This window comes from Trachypithecus francoisi, unplaced genomic scaffold (genome assembly GCF_009764315.1).
Source record: "Trachypithecus francoisi isolate TF-2019V2 unplaced genomic scaffold, Tfra_2.0 Lachesis_group13, whole genome shotgun sequence".
NCBI lineage: Eukaryota > Metazoa > Chordata > Mammalia > Primates > Cercopithecidae > Trachypithecus > Trachypithecus francoisi.
The window spans coordinates 15,283,575-15,305,333 of record NW_022681458.1 but is presented as its reverse complement, the minus strand read 5'-3'; the positions used below and the strand labels follow the sequence as shown (position 1 = coordinate 15,305,333).

The 21,759-nt window shown below is 38.6% G+C and overlaps 1 protein-coding gene across 1 annotated transcript in view; it reads left to right on the top strand.

Moving 5' to 3' along the window:
• Positions 1-21,759, top strand: part of NYAP2 (neuronal tyrosine-phosphorylated phosphoinositide-3-kinase adaptor 2) — a 294,403-nt gene that overhangs the window by 199,803 nt on the left and 72,841 nt on the right. The window contains exon 6 of the mRNA XM_033230039.1: positions 19,240-19,449. Within this exon, the coding sequence (XP_033085930.1) occupies positions 19,240-19,449 (210 nt within the window). The remainder of the gene's footprint in view (positions 1-19,239; positions 19,450-21,759) is intronic.

The window sequence follows — 21,759 nt, the reverse complement described above, 5'->3', positions numbered from 1 at the left end:
ATATACCATTGTTGCTTTTCCTAGAGCTTGGCATCATTTCTTCTGTATTTTGGCTGTCTGATTGTTCACACTGCTGGCAGCACCTAAGGATATTCTGTATGTGAAACCACCCTTCTTCTGTTCTATTGTAAGGTATCATTAATTAGAAAATCTCCTTGAAACAGGCCAGTTTTGTAGTTTTAAGAAGATTGGACTTTAGTAGGGGGATACTTCTCATCAAACATCATTTCTTGTCATGTTTTATGGCTCACATGAATCCTATTTCACTTTAAACTGAGAAAACAATGTATATAATTTTACATCTTGGCCCTTTCATTTATTTTTTCCCATAGATTTTAAGATCCAGAAGGCATTTCAGAGATGGTATGGCCTAAATCGCTTATTTGAGCAATGGATACACAGAGGCAGAGAAAGTAAGAAAATGTACGCAGTGACACACAGATGATGGCAAAACCATTACCGAGGTCAAGTTTTCCGGGAGTTAGATCCAGAGATCTTTGTACTAAGCCAGTCTATTCAACATTACTATGATGGGGGCAGTAGAAAGGAGAACCAATCTAAAATGACATATGTTTGAGTCCTGTGGCCTCCTTTCTTCAAGAGTATTCTTTTTTAGGTTGTTAGCTTTATGTTAATTTGCTGCGTTGTGTCCTATTTAAGACTGACTCTAGCAGCAAGTCTTCTATAACTTTGGCACATGATTTTGGAATTTATCAAAAGATAAAGACATCTTAAAACATCCTAAGTCAAAATTTGTATCTGACCCAGGTTATAAAGATTTTATAACCTTAAAATCCTGTTTGGTCAATACTGTAGAATTCTATCTTTCCCTCTAGGAGATTTTTATCAGTGGTTTCTCTATCAAAAGAACCGTGAAGAACTGAATTTAGAGGGAATAAAATGAGCTGAAGTACTGTCAGGTCTTAAATGGAAAAGGACTAAAAGCATACCATTGCCATTACAGGGGCCTTAGAGAACTGTGGGCATACATATTTAATGTGGTAAATTATAGGGAGACATTTGCATTTTTATGCACTATTTTGAAGTAAAAAGGGCTGTGGAACAATAAGGACACTTTCTATAATTATGTTCCATTTTTAATATGCAGAGAATTGACTCGGGGTTCAGAGTCGTTATTTAATGAATTCTCAATATAACCTTGTCTGGTATTTCTCTCACTAAATCTTGACATCAGATTAAGACCAGACAATGCGGCTGGTTAACAAAAAAATGATTATCTTTTCATTGAACAGTTGGTAGATTTTGGAATCCCAATAAAATGATCTTCATCTGGTAGATAGCCACAAATTCTGTGGCACTGGATTCAAACACTAGTTGTTTATAAAAAGATACACTACTAAATGTTGTATATTTCTGCATTTTTAAAACTGGGTCTGTACAATACATTGAAAACGATATTTTAGAAGTTGATGGCATTCTAATGTTGAGGTGGTGACATCTGGATGTCTGTAGATTTCACATGCCCAGAGATAAGGCAGCACTGATAATGAGCCTGTGACCTGGGATAATCATTCTCACATCTTCCCTCTGGTGCCTCTCACACACCTCTCTTGGGTGAATCTTCCTTTAAAACTGATGACATCATCATATCCTGCTCCTTGAAAATAAATACAAACTCTGTAGCCTGCCACTGAAAACATTCAATTTGTTACTTCTTTTCTATGTAAATTCAGGTCTCATTCTTTCTAATATACAGCCTTCCTTTCAGAAACAGGCTGAACTGATCATAGTCCCTGAACCATTATTTCTCTCCATCTTTTAATTTTTTAAAAAAGTATTTGCTGTGCTATTTTGTCAGGCTGACATTTCTGGGCTTTAACTTGCTTATTTTTTATGTGTCCATGTCTTTGTTCTCTACCACACAGTGACTTTCTGGAAAGGAGGACCTGTGATTTGGATCACTTTTGCCTTATTCTTAGTCCTGAACCACAACACCATGCATGTGAATAAATGTGACTAGGGAAGGGAGGAAGGTAGCAAAGATGTGGCACCATTCCCTAGTCCAAATGTCACCCTGGACTGTTATCTCCCTCTATATTCCAGCCTTGTTCCTGTGCCCACTTCTCTTTGTGTCTTCTCTTTTCATTCCTTCTGTCAGTGGGCCATCGTAATCACACTGTCCTGAAACCTCACCTTCTAAACTATGGCTGTTCCAATCCACCATACAGATCACTGCCTTTACTTCTTGTCATATTCTTGCTCAAAATTCTTTAATTGACTCACAATGCCTGTAAGATATGTCATCTCTCCTACTAGATTGGAAACCTACTAATCAGAGAACAGCTACTACATCATTTTAAATCTTTAAGTCTTCTGGAAAATTATAGGCATTATAACACTTGCAATCTGAAAGAACAAACCAAGGATAGAATGGATCCAAGAGAGTAAGCTACAATCAACTCCAGTCCCGTGTGATGCCATTCATACTCTTCTTACATGAGCCTACCTTCTTATGAGGCCTATTGTAAGAACATAAATAGAGGCCCTTACTTTTCGTCCTGCCTGTCTTGTTCACCATCCCTGCAAACAGCTTTCCTCTCGCCATTTGTTAAGCCTAGATGTGCCCATAGCACATTCAGCATCAGCTTTTGGTAGGACAAACCCAAGGAGAGAAGGCAGCCCAGGACCTGGAAGCCAGCTTGGGACCAGCAATGCAGAGAGTTCTTGGGTCCAGGCTGCATATGGAGAGGTCTGGAAAAGAGGATAGAGGCTCTAGATGGGCACAGATTCTTGGCTTCCTGGACTTCTTGTCACATGTTGAGAGGTAACAGGATGAGAATCAGAGTGAGAACCTCCAAAGTGCAGTACTCAGGGCAGGGACACTGGTTGCCCAGAGCTACAGGTGGTACTTTCTTTATTTAAATCTGCCCCAAATAAAAGATGTAAAACTCCACGATATTAAAGTGTTAATAGCATCATAATATTTGACATTTGGAAGAGGTCCTTAGAAGTGCTTTAATGTAGTATGATATCGACACTTTAAAAATGAAGAAATGGGAATCCAGAAAGCATGTGGTAAACTGCAGCCAATACTATATTTAAATTCAGATAAATTGGGAATCACACCTCAGCTTTATTGTTCACCAAGCAGGTGTTAATGGGTAAGTCGTATAACCTCATTGTGTGTTGGTTTCTTCATCAGTAAAATGAAGATTGTGTAGTCGCCTCATAGTTCTTAGGAAACATTCATTGTCCTCCATTCATGTCTTCAAATTTCTTCCTACCCCAAATAAAATCTAGAAAGTGGTAGAATTAGATTAAGATTTCATGTACAGTTGGTGTAGTGGTCTGCTTAGGCTACTATGTCAAAATAAGGACTGGGTTGGGTAAACAGATACTTATTTTCTCACAGTTCTGGAGTCCAAGATCAAGGTGTTGGCAGATTCGGTCTCTCTTGAGGCTTCTCTCCTTGGCTTGCAGATGGCCACCTTCTTTTTGGGTGCTCATGTGACCTTTACTCCCTGTGGATGCATACCTCGGGTCTCTCTTCTTGTAAGAACACCAGACCTATGGGATTTGAGCCCCACCTTTGTGCCCATATTCACCCTTCATTACCTGGTTAAAGGGCCTCTGTCCAAATACTGTCACATTGTGGGATTAGGACTTTAACATGTGAATTTTAAGGGGAGTCAAAATTCTGTCTTCATAACATTCCAGAGAGAGTGTAGATAGAAGGAAATAGTAAATACATGTAAATAATTGAAAATTTCTGTTATACACCAGGGTTTAGTTTTTTCCCAAAACTATGGGATAGTATAGAATGGGATAGATATTCTGAATTTCAGCCCCATCTCTGCCAGCAACAGGCTGTCGGTAGGCCATCTATCTATTCATAGTTATCAAAGTGCATTCTGTGTAACAAGATATCTTTTGGAGTTGTTCTTGGAATGGGGGGATGGGAATCACCCTAGAGAATAAAATTAAGGAATCTCAACATTATATAAGCCTTCTAAACATGCAATGCCTAATAATTCATTAAAGACTTGAAGAAATCTTAATAGCAAGCCTTTCTGTTTAACTCTGTTTAACCAAGCCTTTTCAAAAGTTAGCTACAGAACCATTTTGTTAAGAACATCTATTCTCCATTGACAGTTGTAGAATATTTATGCCACGTAGAATTTGCCTTTAGCTTATATCAAAAGCTTACTTTATGGACTTCAAGGTTTCAGCAAGCTGGTTGGCTTTGGGATGCACAAAGGAAGAGAATGGGGCAGGAAGAAAATTTTGAAAATGTGTGGTAGACAGAAATCAAATATAGGCTATGGGATCTACATTACTGTGTTACGGAAAGTCTGGAATCAACCATCAAAACCCCTAGTTTCCAGACATTTCCCTTCTCAGAGGAAAACTTTTAAGATTAGAGCCTCTATTACTCCTCTGTACTGCAACCAGAGTGATCTTTTACAAATCTTAATCATGTGTGCATTTGTTTTCCATGTATCCCTACATAAACATTAAACTGCTTTTCTTTGCTCTCAAACTGAGCAATGAAATTCTTTTCAGAAGGAGGCCCTGTATATCTGACCAGCTCTGTCTCTTCACCCTCAGTTAGTGCCTTTTATCCCTTTCTCTCTGCACTCCAGCTACACAGATCTTCCCCTCTTCCAACTTGCCATGGGCATTGCACAAATATTTCCCTCCGCCCACAAAACTAATCTAATCCACCCTCACCCTCCCTTTTGCCATTTTTGAATCACTATTTAATCAAGATTTCTTGACTTCTCTACTTAAAAAAACATCTATTATATCTTTTTATTATATCTATCATCTCTTCTTGTAGCTCTTATCAGAGCTCTAATTCCATATGAGTTCATGTAATTATTTTCTCTCTACCTTACATTAGGAGTTCTATTCAGGCAGAGGTCATGGTGTTTTAGTTCACTGTTCTATTCTTCCAGGTCACAGTGCCTGGTGTGTAAAATGTCTAGACAGATACAGTAAAGGTAATACCTTTTACCATTGGTTGAACATAAGTATATATATATATGTGTGTACACACACACACACACACACACACACACACACTTTTCCTCACTTGTCTTTTGTGAAAAATCAATCCAAAAAAATTTCAGAGTAAATTGCTAAAGTCAGTTTTAGAAAAGTCACATTCTTTGTTTTCTGGCTTGTTTCAATGTTACCAATAAATATATCTTGGTAACTATGGTTTGGATAACCTGATACTGTTCAGGAGTACTGATCTAGTATGTGTCCTATCTGAAAACTACTACAGGCTTCTTTATGACTGTCTATTGAAATGTCTCAGGAGATGAGTTGTGTATAAGATGTGCTGTCTAGATTTCCATTTCCCACATCTCATTATGCCACTCTTCCTGTTTATATAATCTTCAAATTTCCTAAAAAGAAAATTCTGTTGTTTTTAATAACATAAGCAATCCTCCTTAAAATATCCTAAACAAAAGAAAGCAAAACAAAGGGAAGCCTCTCTGCAAAGGCCGCTCATTCATACAGACTTGCATTCATGTCCTGGTTCCTCCTGTCACCCACTTCTGACTGGCACTGGGGAGCTTACACAACCATTGAGACCCTTGGTGAGTTTTCCTTGGTGAGTGTTTTAGTTTGCTCAGACTACCATAACAGAATACCATTAAGTGGGTGGTTTAAACAACAGACATTTATTTCTTGCAGTTCTAGAGGCTGGGAAGTTCAAAGTGCCAAGGGATTCAAGTACTGGTGAGGACTCTCTCCTAAGGTTAGAGATAGCCACCTTCTTGCTGTATCCTCACCTGGCAGACAGAGAAAGCTCTGTTGTCCCTTCCTCTTCTGATAAAGGCACTAATCTCATCATGGAGGCCCCACCCTCACAACCTCATCTAAACCTAATTACCTCCTAGGGGCCCCACCTTTGGATATCACACCCAATGTGGGTGATAACATCACATGTCAGTCTAGAACTTCAACATATAAATTGGGGAGGGGGTGGGGCTCAGATATTCAGTCCATAACAGTGAGTTTTCCTAGTCAACAGGACCCCAAGTTTTGCTTCACAGTGAAGCCTAGAAGGGCTAGGTAAGTGTATTAGTCAGGATTCTCCAGAGGGACAGAACTTGTAGGATATTTGTACATATGAAAGGGAATTTATTCGGGAGAATTGACTCACACAATCAAGAGGTGAAGTCTCACGTTACGCTGACTGCAAGCTGAGGAGCAAGGAAGTCAGTTATGTCTCAGTCCAAGTCCAAAAGTTTCAAAAGCAGGGAAGCCTACAGTGCAGGCTTTAGTCTATGGCTAAAGGCCCAAGAGCCCCCAGAAAACCACTGTTGCAAGTCCAAGAGTCCAAAGGCCGAAGAACCTGGAGTCTGATATCCAAGAGCAGGAAGCACCCAAACCAGAGAAAGATAAAAGCCAGAAGACTCATCAAGCAAGCTTATTCCACCTGCTTTATTCCACCCCTGCTGGCAGCTGGTTAGACCACATTGAGGGTGGGTCTTTCTCTCCCAATCCACTGACTCAAACACCAATCTGCTCTGGCAGCACCCTCACAGACACACCCAGAAACAATACTTTATGAGCTATCCAGGCATCCTTCCATCCAATCAAATTGACACCTAAAATTAACCATCACAGTAAAAACTGGAAATAATATTTGTAAGAAGTCTAGTGAAGCATCTGACCCATAGTAGCCACTTAATATGTGGTAGCTCTAATAACAGTGTTGGTGCTGCTGCTGTTATAAGACATCACGTAGAACTGCGTTCCTGACTTTCCAGTAGTAACTAGCAAACATTAACTTTTTTTTTTAATAACAGGCAGGGGAAAACATTAAAAACACATCATTAATGTTTCTAATGTCTCACTTTCTTCATTGATTATATAGACCATTGTGATTTGATTGGGGGAAGGTAGTAGGAAGGAAAATTAAATTAAACTACATATAGTTTAGTTTAATTGAAGACCATAAGAAGAAGAACGTAGACACTCTCTGTCTATGTCTACTGCATGTAAAGTGCAGGTGTATTTTAAAACAGAACTAATATTGTCAAAGCCTCATGAACTGTTTTGGTTTTTTCTAAAATTTGGGTATCATAGAAGTATCCAATTTTAGACTTAGGAAAATTCTTACAGTTTGTTTCAAATCTATGATTGTATCTGAGAAAACCAAGGCTCAGTAAGAGTTGTTTCCTCAGATTCCCAAAGATTTTATTGAACTGAGCTGAGAATGAACTACAGATCATCTCAACCCCAAGTCAGGATGTTTTATGGTTTTTGTATTTCTGGGAAAATATTTTAATTCATTCTTATTTATTCCTAAGTATATCTGATTTATATCTAAATTATGTATGTTAAGAATGGTTAATATTTTATTTATGAACATTTTAAAATTATCTGTTTTTTAAACTATTTCTTACAGATTTGGGGGTTTTGCTACTATTTTGAATGAAAAATATTTGAAAAAAATTTGGCACTAGCCTCATTCAAATTAATATAAATAAAATATATGTAAGCTGTTCAAATGAATGATCATTCTAGAGATCCAACTACTTTTACACTTGGCACATATTTACTAAAGCCAGAGTATTTAAAATATCTATTCAATACTCAGTAAAGAGTATGAGTTTTATAAAGGCATTTTATTACAACTAGAGCTAACAAAAGCCTCACATACTGGATTTTTGAACTGTATTTGTCAACCTAATTTCTCCGTCTCTTAGTTTTTCTGTCAGTATACCAATAAAAATGTTCTGTTCATTAGAAACACAAGGATCTAATATTTAGGCGGCGTTTTACAGAAGAGAAAATGAGAAATAATATCTGTTAAAATCTGTATGAGGAGTTGGGCAGAAGCTGAGTGCTACATGAATTTATAATTAGAATTAAGAGTTACATCTAGAGAATAGTCCAACTGCTATTGCAAACAATTCCAAAACCTCAGCAGTGTACTGGACTATGACTTATTTCTGGGTTATGTCACAGGCTGTGATTTTTGTCACAGGCAAGGTGGCAACCAATTAGTGAATTCAGTGAAAGATGGGCTGCTCTTCCAGGTTATCGGGAAGTGTCCATCTAGTGGGTTTGACAACCTCTAAAATGTCAAAAAAATTCCAGCCGGCAGAAGAAAGCAAAAGGATGAGGATTTTATAGGACATTTGATGCCCAGACCTGGAAGTAGCATATGTCATTTCCGCCTACATTCTGATGGCTAGACCTCGGTTATACAGCTCTCCCTGGCTGCAAGAATGCTCATAAACATGGCTTAACTAGATGCCCAGAGAGAAGGACAAAGGGATTTGATCAGCATACGGCTAGTCTCTTGACTTCCATAGTACAAACATAAATGAAAAGATAGACTGAGTTCTCTGAGCAAATTGCCCCGCAATACTAGAATTTCTCAAAGAAAGTGTTACTGAAATATGCAAATATCTGATATATACTATTAACGCGGGATGTTTTAGGTAGAAATAATTTGGTGGCAATATCTCTACAATCCTCGTGTATCCTGATTAAAAAAGATGAATAATTCCATCATCTGGATGTTTGGTGGACAGCTTTTAAAGGCCAGGCATGGTCTTGAAAATTCTATTTATTATTCCACACTATGAAAATTTGTTATTATTTGCAACTGTTTTATGGAGAACTGTTGTGTATAAGTGAGTGTGTGTGTTCCCCTGTGTTACAGTGAGAGGTGAACACTGCCTGGTATAGGTATTCCTGCTACAAATCTCGAACTCTCACTTTCCCAGTCACCATGACCTGTATTCTAATTGAATGTCACAGTGTGTGTTAAAACGGTGGTTTCTGGAGCTGATTAGAGCCAGTTAGCCAGAGAAATTTACCTACAAGCCAAGGCAAGTGCTGGGGGCTTCTCGTTGCATTGCTATTTCTCCATCCTCTAAGTTTCTTTTTTTTTTTTTTTTTTTGAGACGGAGTCTGGATCTGTTGCCCAGGCTGGAGTGTAGTGGCACCATCTTGGCTCACTGCAAGCTCCGCCTCCCGGGTTTACGCCATTCTCCTGCCTCAGCCTCCCGAGTAGCTGGGACTACAGGCGCCCGCCACCTCGCCCGGCTAGTTTTTGTATTTTTTTTTTTTAGTAGAGACGGGGTTTCACCGCATTACCCAGGATGGGCTCGATCTCCTGACCTCGTGATCCGCCCGCCTTGGCCTCCCAAAGTGCTGGGGTTACAGGAGTGAGCCACCGCACCTGGCCCATCCTCTAAGTTTCTAAGGAAAAGAGGGCAAAGGCCCTGTGCCCCCACCATGAAACAGCATGGCAGAGCAGGGGGAACGCTGTATATTTCATTATTCTTTCTCTCTTGTGTAAACTCTGTTGAATAATCTCTGATAAAGGTAAAAACCTGTTTGTTTATCAGGTCTTTGCTAAATGCTGTTTGCACGATCTTGGACAAGTTGTGGGAAGGCTCTCTCTGCTGTTCTTATACCCATAAAGTGATTAGGGTTTTTTGCATATTCCACTTGATTCAGTGTGCCCCATCTGTGTGTAAACCATCATTTTATCTTGTGTGCCTTCATAAACACAAACCTGGGCTTTCTTTCCAACTGTATTTAAAACCATGGAATCTCCAAATGACTCAGCTGTTTGTTCTTTCTCTATATATATTTGAAGAGAAGGCTTCCCTTGGATGTAAGAATTGACATAGCTGACCCTAAATAACAGAGTTTACACAAGAGAGAAAGAATAATGAAATATAAAAAGATGCCCCCGCTCCTCCATGGTCTTCCGTGGTGGAGGCCCAGAGCCTTTGCCCTCTTTTCCTTAGAGACTTGGAGGATGGAGTCATAACACTTACCTGGGCTTGTAGGTAAACCTCTCTGTCTGGCTGGCTCTAATCAGCTCCAGAAACCACAGTTTTAAAATACTCTGTGATATTCAATTAGAATATAGGTCAGGATGACTGGTAGAGTGAGAGTTCTAGATTTGTATAGGGAGTACCAACAACTAACAAATGGTGGTACTGGAAAGAAAGTCAACGTGAGCTCTGTGTAAGAGCTTTCTAGGAATTAAAGATATTCAAAATTGAGCCAAGTTTTCCGATGGGGTGGGAAACCTTGATCTTCCCTAGAGTTATCCTCTGAGAGGCAGGACAACCATCTCAGTAATTACAAACACACACCTTACCTTGAGTGAGCTGTTACAAGTAGTGATTTCCAAGGGCTGTTTCAGTTCTAAAATTTGATGACTGAATCTAATACCCATCTGATAATGCAGCTTAGTTCAGTGCCTCCTTTAGTGCTTTAAATGTGTTGTCTTTTCGGCTTAATTAATCTGCCTCGATCACTTCCTATTCTCATTGTTCAGCAGTTGGAGTAGCATGCAGTATCTTTGATCCTGTTGATTATGCCAATATGAAGTAACAACTTGGAAGCATTCTTTATGTCTACAGGAAGCTCAATTGCTCATCAGCAACAGAACTTTGGCCTCTTAAAGGCACAATCAGAGCCTACATTTTGAAACCAAGTGATCTCTATGTGAGATTGTGACATTTCAAAAATCACATCAGTGGCTCATGCCTGTAGTCCCAGCACTTTGGGAGGCCAAGGCAGGTGGATCTCTTGAGGTCAGGAGTTTGAGACCAGCCTGGTCAACATGGTGAAACCCCATCTCTACTAAAATGAAAAAATAAAAAAGTTGATGTGGAGGTGGGCACCTGTAATCCCAGCTACTAGGGAGGCTGAAGCAGGAGAGTTGCTTAAACCCGAGAGATGGAGGTTGCAGTGAACCAAGATCGCACCATTGAACTCCAGCCTGGGTGATAAGAGTGAAACTCCATCAAAAAACTAATAATAATAATAATATAATAATAATAATAATAAAACAGCAGTCATGGACCACACATATAAAAACTTTTTATGTAAATCATCTGAGTCATCTACATGTTCATAGAAGCAATTAAATGAATGACAGTTGATTCCCTTTAAATATTGCAAAAATAATAAATAAATAAATAAAAAGAGACTAGAATCCTAAATTTTCCCAAGTAAATGATGTGACTGTTCATATTTCCAAATAAAACTCATTTTTTCAGGCAAATTGCTTGTTTTTTATGTCCTATTAATAATAAGTGGTAATTGTGGAAACATTTATGGCTTAAGAAAAGACAATTTTGACAACAGCAACTAACTCATGTTCTCCAGTTATTGAGGGCTATTGGTTTATGCTTGCTATGCATGGCTCATGTGCAGGGAGACATTGGAGAGGTGGGTATGAGCCAGGGTTGGGATTAGAGCCAGAAGCAAACAGTAATAAGCTATTATCCTGGATGAAGCAGGCATGCAGTTATTCATCCCATCCCTTCAATTCTCACTGATGACTCTATTAGATACTGAGTACCAATGTGAAAGATATAATCTTTAGTCTAAAGCTTGTGATACAGTGGGGCCAACAAGATATATAAATCAACAACTGGGAGTGATAAGTGATGCCAGTGACATGTCACATCAGAGCACAAGACATGTGCCATGGAAGGCATAGGGTGGCCCAGCAATGACACAAAGTTTTGATGTAATACCATGTTTCATTAGGTTGCAGAAATGTAGTGTGGTTCTGTACCTCATAGGTACCCCCAGCAGCTACCATATACACAGCTACTGTACCAAGGGCTTATGACTGCTGGAATTAAAACCAAGGCATCCACATGTCACCTTGATCCAAAGAAACTGCAGCCTTGGCTCCCCACAAATCTTTTATTATTTTTGTCACATTGTCCCTGGTCCCCATGCCACCTACTAGTCCACCTGTCCAGGTACAGACCAACAGATCAGGGCTTACAATAAATAGGACAGATGCAATACTACACTTCGTGTTATTGCAATTGCCAAGGCGAAAGTACTACAATATGGCAGGCTCCGAAGTCACTTTCTTTAGGGCAGCCCAAGCCTGATACTAACCCTTTACTCACAGCTTTAACTCGAACTAGGAAAAGGAATCAGGAGAAGCCTTCCTTGAATGATAATACTCAAGTTAAGTATTCCCAAACAAGACCTGGCTAATTAGCTCATCGTTTTGCTTTGGAGGAGAGGTGTGTAAGGCTGAAGAAAGAGCAAATATCAAGAAAACAACTCATCATCTCAATTAAAATAGGTAATGGAAAAGAAATGTTGAGAGCTGCCAGAAACTAGTTTACAAAAGGGCCTGATGTCTTAACGCAAAGCATTGGATCTTGATCCTAAGGGCCTTGGGGAATCAGGAAGTAATCTCACTGGAAAATAAATGGAAATGGATCATGACAGGAGACAGGCAGGTAGGGGCTTTTGCCTTAATACAAAGAAGAAAAGTGAAGACAAGAATAGAGTCATGATGGTGGTTAGGGAAAAGTGTGGAAAAGTATTATATGCTTCTGTTTCCTGTCCAGATCCCAAGACTGCTAAGTTGTGGGTACTCTCCATGCTAGGGATGACAGTATAGATGATTGCCAAGTATCTCCGTAGCGAACCTGTAAGAAGGGTATCTACTTCGCTAAGAAAAACAGTAGGAGAAAAATGATTATTAGCATTGCTGTGTAAGGAATTTTAAATGCATTATCTTGTTTAATCTTCACAGGAACACAGTAACAGCAATTATTATCTTTGTTTACAGATATGGAGATTGAGGTTCAGGAACCTTGACTAAGGTTAAGTAGCAAATACATGGCATGGGCAAAATGCAAAGTGGAAGTTTGTCTGGCTCTGAAGACCATGACTTTTTAGCTAGAAGAGGAGCAAGTTTGGAGAGGCAACAGTGCTGCCAATTTTAACAAGTTGTGCCCCCACCCAGGCAGTCATGTGCAAAGGCTCATTCATGCTATATTGTTTTGTTCCTAGAGCCTAAAAGAGATCTTTAGGTGGTGAGGGTTTATAAGAATCTTCAGTACTCGTTTGTTACTGAGTGAATCAATGTTGATGAGGCAGAGCGAATGAGAGATTCTGGTAAAACCCACTAATGTATGGGGTCAGACCTAATGGTAAAATCCATTAGACCCAGGAAACCAAGTCTTTCTAGGTGGCCCAGGATCCAGGGCACATATGGAGAGGGAGAGAGACAGGGAAGAAGCCAGAGAGACAGAAGTAGACCCACAGACAGCATAGAGAGGCAGGAAATGGGAAACTTCAGGGTTAGCTGCATGAGGTGTGATGGATTAGAATCTTGGAGGGAATGTTTGTTCAAAGACAAATTGCTCCTGGTCTTACCTTTCTTCTGTTTCCTTCTTCGGTTTAAACACTGTAACAAACTTAAGACAATGATATACAAAACACGCAGTCTGAAATACAAGTATAATAATACATCCATTTTTGTAATAAATTTAATTCAAATTCAGATTTCAATGTGAGAATTAGATTTTAGAGCGATAGTCAATATTCACTCATTCATTCACTACATAGAGGATAGGTGCGTTCTATGTGGTTGGCACTGTGAGCTACATGCTGGGGCTGTAACTGTGAACACTCAAAATAACTCAGATTCCACATAAAGCTTTACCACAGTATGTAAGATTGATTTTGTTCCAGAGAGTTTATGTTACTAAAATCAATTTTGTTTTCAACAGACTTTAAAAAGACATTGAGATATATGGATATGGATAAATATGTCCTTTTCCTCTGAATAGGTTTCCTTGAGTTTTCAATATATCTTATTTACATATTATATATTACAAGAGTCTAATTGTCTGCTTTCAATTTGTCTCTTTTCAACAGCTATTTTGAAGATTTTTGTATTTATTTGAATTAGAAAACACCTTAGTTAGGAAGCAGTTCTCGAATACACACACACACCTGCACACACACACGAAAAACAGATTTATTCCCAAATAAAATTCTCAATAATACGTTTATGATTTTCTTACAGATTTTTTAGCTCTGCTTTCTATTTAGGAGGCAGACATTAAGGTATACAGACACAGGTCTGAGTAGTACCATTTCTTTAATCCTTTTGTTCAAGTTTCTCTAAATATGCCTGCCAAAATGTACTGAAGACTAACCTCGGGGACTTGAAAACAAAGAAGAAGAGAAAACACACACACACGAAATTCCTTTCCAAAGCTGTAGGCTTTTATTTAATTGAGGCTGGAGACCTAAGTGACACTCCCTGGTTTGTTTAAAATCTGGAAGAGCAGGTGGGCTGAAGCAGATGGGTCGTTAGGCTTTGAGGCTGTGACGTTTGGAAGCTAGAGTTACACTTTCTTTGAAGTTGTGAATAAACAGCTTGGGAATAGTTTATAATGTTATTTTCTGATACTGGTTTTATTCCATTTGTCTCAGGACACTGAAAAATAAGTGTTGGTTAAATTATCTTACTTTATTAGGCGGGAATGTATTGCCTTTAAAATATTTTGACTTCTCAAAAAGACAAATACTGTATAATTCCACTTACATGAGTTACCTAATATAGTCAAATTCTTAGAGACAGAAAGTAGAGGAGTGGTTGCCAGGGCTCAAAGGGAGGAGGAAATGAGGAGTTATTATTAAATAGGTATAGACCTTCAGTTTTGCCAGACAAAAAGAGCCCTGCAGATTGATTATACAACAAAATGAATGCACTTTGCACTAGTGAACTATGCACTTAAAAATAGCTAAGATGGGAAATTTTATGTTATATGTATTTAACTATATTTTATAAGAAATTATGGTTAAAATAGCACTTTTAATATTATGGTATATTAATATAGTTTTAAAATTTATTTTAATTATACTTTATGGCATACATGTGCAGAATATGCAGATTTGTTATATAGGTAGACACATGCCATGGTGGTTTGCTGTGACTGGCTTATTTTATTTAGGATAATGTCCTTCCAGTAGCAATAAACCCTTATGCTAGCATGTTCCAGATGTTCCTTTTTTTGTAAGGCTGAATAATACCCCACTGTATGCCTGTACCACGTTGTGTTGACCCAGTCATCGATGGATGCTTCGGTTGCTTCTGTCTTGTGAATAATGCTACCATAAACTTGGATGTACGAATACCTATTTGAGCTCCTGATTTCAATTATTAGTATTATTGTTGGCTGAGACATGGTCTCAGTCTGTTTCCCAGCCTCGATTGCAGTGGCACAATCTCGGCTCACTGCAGCCTTGACCTCCCAAGGCTCAAGCAATCCTCCTACTTCACCTTCCCAAGTAGCTGGGACTACAAACTTGCACCACCATGCCCAGCTAATTTTACCTTCTTTGTAGAGACAGTGTCTCGCTATGTTGTCCAGACTGATTTGGAACTCCTGAGGTCAAATGATCCTCCTGTTTTGGCCTCCCAAAGTGCTGGGATTGCAGGTGTGAGACATTGAACCTGGTCCCTGCTTTCAATTATTTTTCCATGCTTTATTTTTTTCTGCAGAGTACTGATTACCATCCAAATGCCCTCCTCCTGCCCCCAACTAGAGATGCAAATTATTTCTAATTTGACTCTAAAGATGACTCTAAAGGTTGTAATGGTATTGCCTTAAGGGCATTAACCAATTTTATTTCCCCTTCCTTCCTTCTTTCTTTCCTTCCTTCCTTCCTTCCTTCCTTCCTTCTTTTTGACAAAGTCTTGCTCTGTTGCCCAGGCTGGAGTGCAGTGGCTCAATCTTGGATCACTGCAACCTCCACCTCCGGGGTTCAAGTGATTCTTATACCCCAGCCTCCCAAGTAGCTGGGATTACAGACACCCGCCACTACACCCAACTAATTTTTGTGTTTTTAGTAGAGATGGGGTTTCCCCATGTTGGCCAGGCCAGACTGGTCTGGATCTTCTGACCTGAGGTGATCCACCTGCCTTTGCCTCCCAAAGCACTGGGATTACAGGCTTCAGCCACCATGCCCAGCCACAACCAGTTTTATTTCTAACCTAGCAATTTTATTCTAATATTCTTTTAAAAATGTCTATAAATACTTAGGTCCTCCAAATGCTCTTTGGACCAGCTTTACTATCTTACTTGTTTCATCATTAATGATTAATAAATCTCTGAAACATGTTTATTCCAAAAAAATTTAGACTTCTTATACTTGATTTCATTATAACTAAAACAAGTTTATATACAGGCCCATTCAAAACCCTGAAATCTTTCTGAGACTGTTATGGAACTACCCTCCTGATTTAAGTTAATCTCATATAATGTTTTTCATGACATGTATTTACACAACTGAATAGCATCTTAGAGCTGAAAGAGACTATAGCAATGTAGAAATAAATGAGGATCAAACAAAAGAGACAGGCAAAGGCTATTTATTCAGAGCTTGCATTTGGCAAAGACTCAGAGGCAGGCAGAGGAGTAGGAGGGCTTTATGGGGGAAAAATGTTCAAATAAATTTGGCCTAAAACTGCCTCCATATGTAATGAATTGCAACCTAACTTAGTATGTAAATAAACTACAACCTATCGTAAGAGTATATTATTGTAACAAGTAGCTGAGTCTTGGCCAATCATAGCAGCCAAGTTTTCAGCCAATCACAGACTGCAAACTGTCAAAACATGTCCCAATAAGGTGAAGGATGGCTTGTAATCAATCAGGATATTTCTATATGTTATTTCTTTTTTCTTTTTATAAATATTGCCTGACCAGATTGCTGGGGAGAGATCTCTGAGCCTTTACTCGTTCAGGGTGCTGCCCAATTAACAAATCCTTTCTTTTTCTCAAATAAACTCTGCTAAATTAAGTTTGTCTGAAGTTTTTCATTTATCAGCAACAATGAAAAGGCTTCAAGTGTACCTTGATTGGGGACTGTTAACTTGGGGAAGTGGCAGGTGAGCACACTAGAAATGGGGCATTCTCTGTGATTGGTTAAAGGTGTATATTTACTTTTCCTCAGTTGTTCCTAAGTTGGAAACTGGGCCAAAAATTGGGGAAGCTAAGTTGTTACTCACATCTTGACTGTTTGAGGTCAATTTTTACATGGGTGGTTGTTTAGCTTTTAGGATTATTTCCTAGAGATGGGTCTACTCCCTGCAAGTGTGACTAGTACCTCATAGGTTGACTTCCGAAGCTAGTTACTGTGGACAATAGGCTAGAGTTCTGTTTCTAAATGTTATCTGGCAATTTTCCATTTGTATAAGACCCTTAGTGATTATCTAATGTAGAAAAATTGAATAAACTCATAAAGGCTAAATGACTATGTTTAACTGAATACTACTTTTTATGTGTCTGGCACTTTTTAGTTTTCAAAATATTTTAAACTGTAGAATATTATAAGATTTTTAAAACAAAATCGATGAAGTTAGGTAGGGCTGGTATTTTCTTTGTTTTGTAGTTAAGAAAAATGAGGCTCCCCAAAAAGTGACATGGGTCACAGCCAGAGTTGCAAAGCTGAGGCCTCTGAGATTGCTGAGTCAGACTGCTCAATGTATGACAGCCTGTTCTACCTGTGTCCCACAGATTCAGATAATGGTGAACCAAAGTGTGACATTTATGTTATCACACTGCTCAAAGTTGATAAGGATTTTAACCCAAGTGTAAAAAAAAAAATCAGATTTTTAAATCATTTCTGTGATTTTCTAAAAAAATTCCTTATTTGAATTAAACTGTTAACCTGGTGAATTTTACAACTTGTGGTTATTAGATAATCAGATTTTTGAAAATACTATTAGCTCCATTAACACACTTATTATAATTTGATTTTCCAGTTCCATCAGGAATGTTACATTTCCTACACAGATCAGAAAGATGTGTGAAGAGCTGAGAAATCTGCAATATAAATAAATTAAAAATTCATTGAGCAATATGATAGGTGGTGGAGTCAATCACTTTTTAAAAAATTAAAAACAAACAAAACCTCAATACCTACCTTAAAACAACTCAAGGCCTGTTGGGAGGAGCAGATATATACAATTATAAAGCAAGGTCCGTGCAGAGATGACCATGACCCTGCAAGAGTTCTGAATGGGTGGGAGGGCTTCAGAGGATACTTAAATTGAGTCACCAGGAGTGAGTAGAGTTAGTTAAGCAAAGAAAGACCAGACATAAGGGCATTCAAAGGATGGGTGGTGATAGCTGTAGAAGACAGCATTGTGTTTACTGGGGTTGGAGTGGGGAGGAAGAACCTACAACCAATGTAATACAGGGAGGTTAACAGGGAACAGCAAAGCTAGAGGGGAAGGAAAGAGCAAGAAGCTGGAGATTCTTGCCGATTATAGTAAAGAGCTTAGACATTCTATGGGCAACAGGAGGCTTCTGAAAGGATTTTATTCAGGGTTACATTATGATCAGGTTTTCATTTCCAATGGATCATCTTGGCAGTATAAGGAACTTATGCTTTGAGGAGTCAAGGACAAAGTCAGGGACAAGTTGCAGTAAATCAAGGGAGAGGATTAGAGCTGAACCAGAGCAGTTGAGGTAGACACAAAACAAAGTGGAAGAGAAGCGAGAGCAAGACATCCAGAAATAAGATCTGCAGAATCTTCTAATAGATTTGGGGATTAGCACTTAAAGAAAGGGAGAGACATGCTCCTAGCTTGGATAGTTGGTTGGACAGAAAGAACCAATAGTTTAATAAGAAATTATCAGTTCAGTATCTGAAATGTTCATATGGGGACTCCAGATGGATTCACCTAGCAGGCAGTTGGATAAATGAATCTAAAGATAAAAAGAATGGTCCAGGCATCTGATAAAATATTTAGAAATCACTAACAATTAGGTGATTGCTAACTGAATCCTAGAGGACAAAAATCACAGAAAGAATATATGTAGCATAAGCAGCACAGTGGCTAAGCTAGCACCTAGGAAACAACCAACGTGCCAGTGATGCATGGAGGATGAGATGACATGAATGACGAAGGAAAGGTGTTAGATATAGAACACAACGCAGGAGGAAGGACCATCCACAAAGTCAAGAGAATTGAAGACATAAAATAGTGAGTAATCAAATAATTGTCAAATGGCTGAAAAAAAAGGCTTATACATTTGCCAAATAAAAGGCACTAAGTGATGTTGTCAGGAGCAGATTGGATAGAATGGTTTGGTTGAATTTTTGTAAAGATTAGAAAGTAAAGAGAGTGAGTGTGAAGTGCTCTTAAATAAGTGCCTCAAAGATGAGCACAAGGGAAGAGTTACTAAAGATTTGTCGAGGTACTCTTTTTCCAAAAAGAAAATTGTATTTCTCAGAGATACTACCTTACACAACTCAGAAAAAAAGGCCCCTGGAGTCTATGTTTCTGTTACATTTAGATGTTGTAGTCTCCAAGTCTGAGTTTCCAACAACATATTGAGACGATTTTAGAAAATCACACTAATTTTTTGAAAGTAATTTAGGAAAAGCTTTACTTTTGTTTAACAGAATATAATTCTGGTTACTACACAGAATCAACAGAGGAACTGAAAGTCCGAAGCCACAGCACGGAGCCATTACCAAAGTTGGACAACAAGGAGAGAGGCCACCATGGGGCGTCTTCCTCCAGAGAGCCTGTCAAAGCTCAGGAATGGGATGGAACACCAGGGCCACCTGTGGTCACCAGTAGACTGGGAAGATGCTCTGTGAGCCCCACCTTGTTGGCAGGAAACCACAGTTCAGGTAAGGCAGATTATGATCTCCCAGATGATAATTCCTCCTGTCTCTAGAAACTATTTTCATGCAGTATCACTTACAGAATTATCACCACAGATATCTGTCTCCACACAGAGAGGCAACACAAGTAGCCATTCACATAGGTTACGTAAAGGAACATAACAATATATTGTACCACTCGAAGGTACAACTATTTACAGAGGTGAAGGATACCTGAATAGTGCTTCTTGGAGCTGTGCAAGACAGCAGCCTTGAAAACTTAAAAAGTTTTGTACTAAATTTCTTAAAAAATATCTAGAGGCCTCATCTAAAGCAATTTTAACTTGTGAACTTGGAGTAATTTAGAATGTATGCTTCCTTTGCTTCAAAAGTACTTTAGGCAACTGATAAAAAATGAACAAAAGTAACACTGAGAACAGAAATGTAACAAAGATATCTGAAAGCAGTAAAGAAAGTAGCTATTAGAAGGCATCTGAAATGGTGAGCTGAAGATGGTAACTGGGCATTGGGAATGGCACTAAATTCCCAAATCTAAGTCAAAGGAAATGTAAAAGTTTTCATTGAATGTACCTTTAAATGTCACAAGTTAAAATTAAAATCTGCAATGCAATTTTACATGGTTAATAGGTAGATATTATTAAACATCAACTTTTTAAAAAACAGAATATGTTTACTTTGAATTTATTGATCTATGTGTTGGACTCCCAGAGAGCTGTCGATTGAAATAAACAACAAATAATCAAGGAACCTCCTGTGGTTTCATGTTTCTATTTCTTAAGAGTGTTAGAGCTCTAAAGAAATGACCAATCCTTTAATATTCTTTTCAGCTCTGATACTCATCTTAGAAAGCAATTTACATGAATTTAGCTTGTGGTCTCTCAGACAGTCGTGCACAAGTTAAAATTGGAATAGACTGAATGGTCTCTGCAGTTGCTGAGGGATATTCCTGGAACAATACCCAGGCAGGAGCAAAGTACTAGCTTCCACAGACTTAACATGTAACTTGAAGCTGTGGTGGTAGAGCCATAGCACATATATGGATAACCAACTGTAAAGCATGAGTTAAGATTTGGCCAAAGGAATACTATATGAATTTAACAGAAATTTCAAAGTATATTTTTGATAGTAAAGTATAAATTGCTATAGGTGTATGAAAAGAAGATATTTGTGCACTTTGTCACAAAAGAAACAGAGAACAAATAGTTGGGTTTTGTTGTTGTTGTTGTTGTTTTGAAATGGAGTTTCGCTGTTGTTGGCCAGGCTAGAGTGCAATGGTGCGATCCTGGCTCACTGCAACCTCTGCCTCCCGGGTTCGAGTGATTCTCCCACCTCAGCCTCCCTAGTAGCTGGGATTACAGGTGCCCACCACCATACCCAGCTAATTTTTTGTATTTTTAGTAGAGACAGGGTTTCACTACGTTGGCCAGGCTGGTCTCAAACTCCTGACCTCAGGCGATACACTCACCTCAGCCTCCCAAAGTGCTGGGAATACAGGTTTGAGCCACTGTGCCCGGCTCACAAATAGTGTTTTTATGGGAAAAAAAGTCACTTCCCCAAAAAACTTTGACATCACTATTTAATTGAGTCTTATGATTAGTTTGGGGCTTATTAGTAGTTTTAAAGAATTATCAAAATTTGTACCAGTTCTATAGAAAATATGTGAAAAATATACACTTCTATTGTGGCTAGATATATATTTTATAAAAATCAGAAGCATTCTCTGGGTTTCTATTATGTTACAGCCACTGTTCTACGATCTGAGAGTACAAGGACAAAAAAGATATCCTTATGTTTAAGTGCTCAAAGTCTAGAGCAAGACAGACAAATAAATAACTGCAGTATACTGTGTGTTTCAGTCAGGATTCTCTAGAGAGACAGAACCAATAGGATATATAGATAAAAATATATAAAGAGATTTATTATGAGGGATTAGTTCACATAATTATGGAGGCAGAAAAGTCTCATTATCTGCTTTCTGCAAGTTGTAGGCCCAGGAAAGAAAATGGCGGAGTTCTAGTCCAAGCTCAAAGGCCTGAGAACTAGGGGAGTCAATGGTATAAGTCCCAATCTGAGTCAAAAATCCCAAAAGCCAGAATGCAGATGTCCAAGTGCAAGAGAAGACAGATGTCCCAGCTCAAGAAGAGAGAGTAAATTCACCCTTTATTATCTGTTCCATTCTATTCAAATCCTCAACAAATTGGATAATGCCCACCCATCTAGGTAAGGATGATTTTCTTTACTTAGCGTAGAAATTCAGATACTAATCTCTTCCACAAATACCCTCACATATACACCCATAAATAATGTTTTACCAGC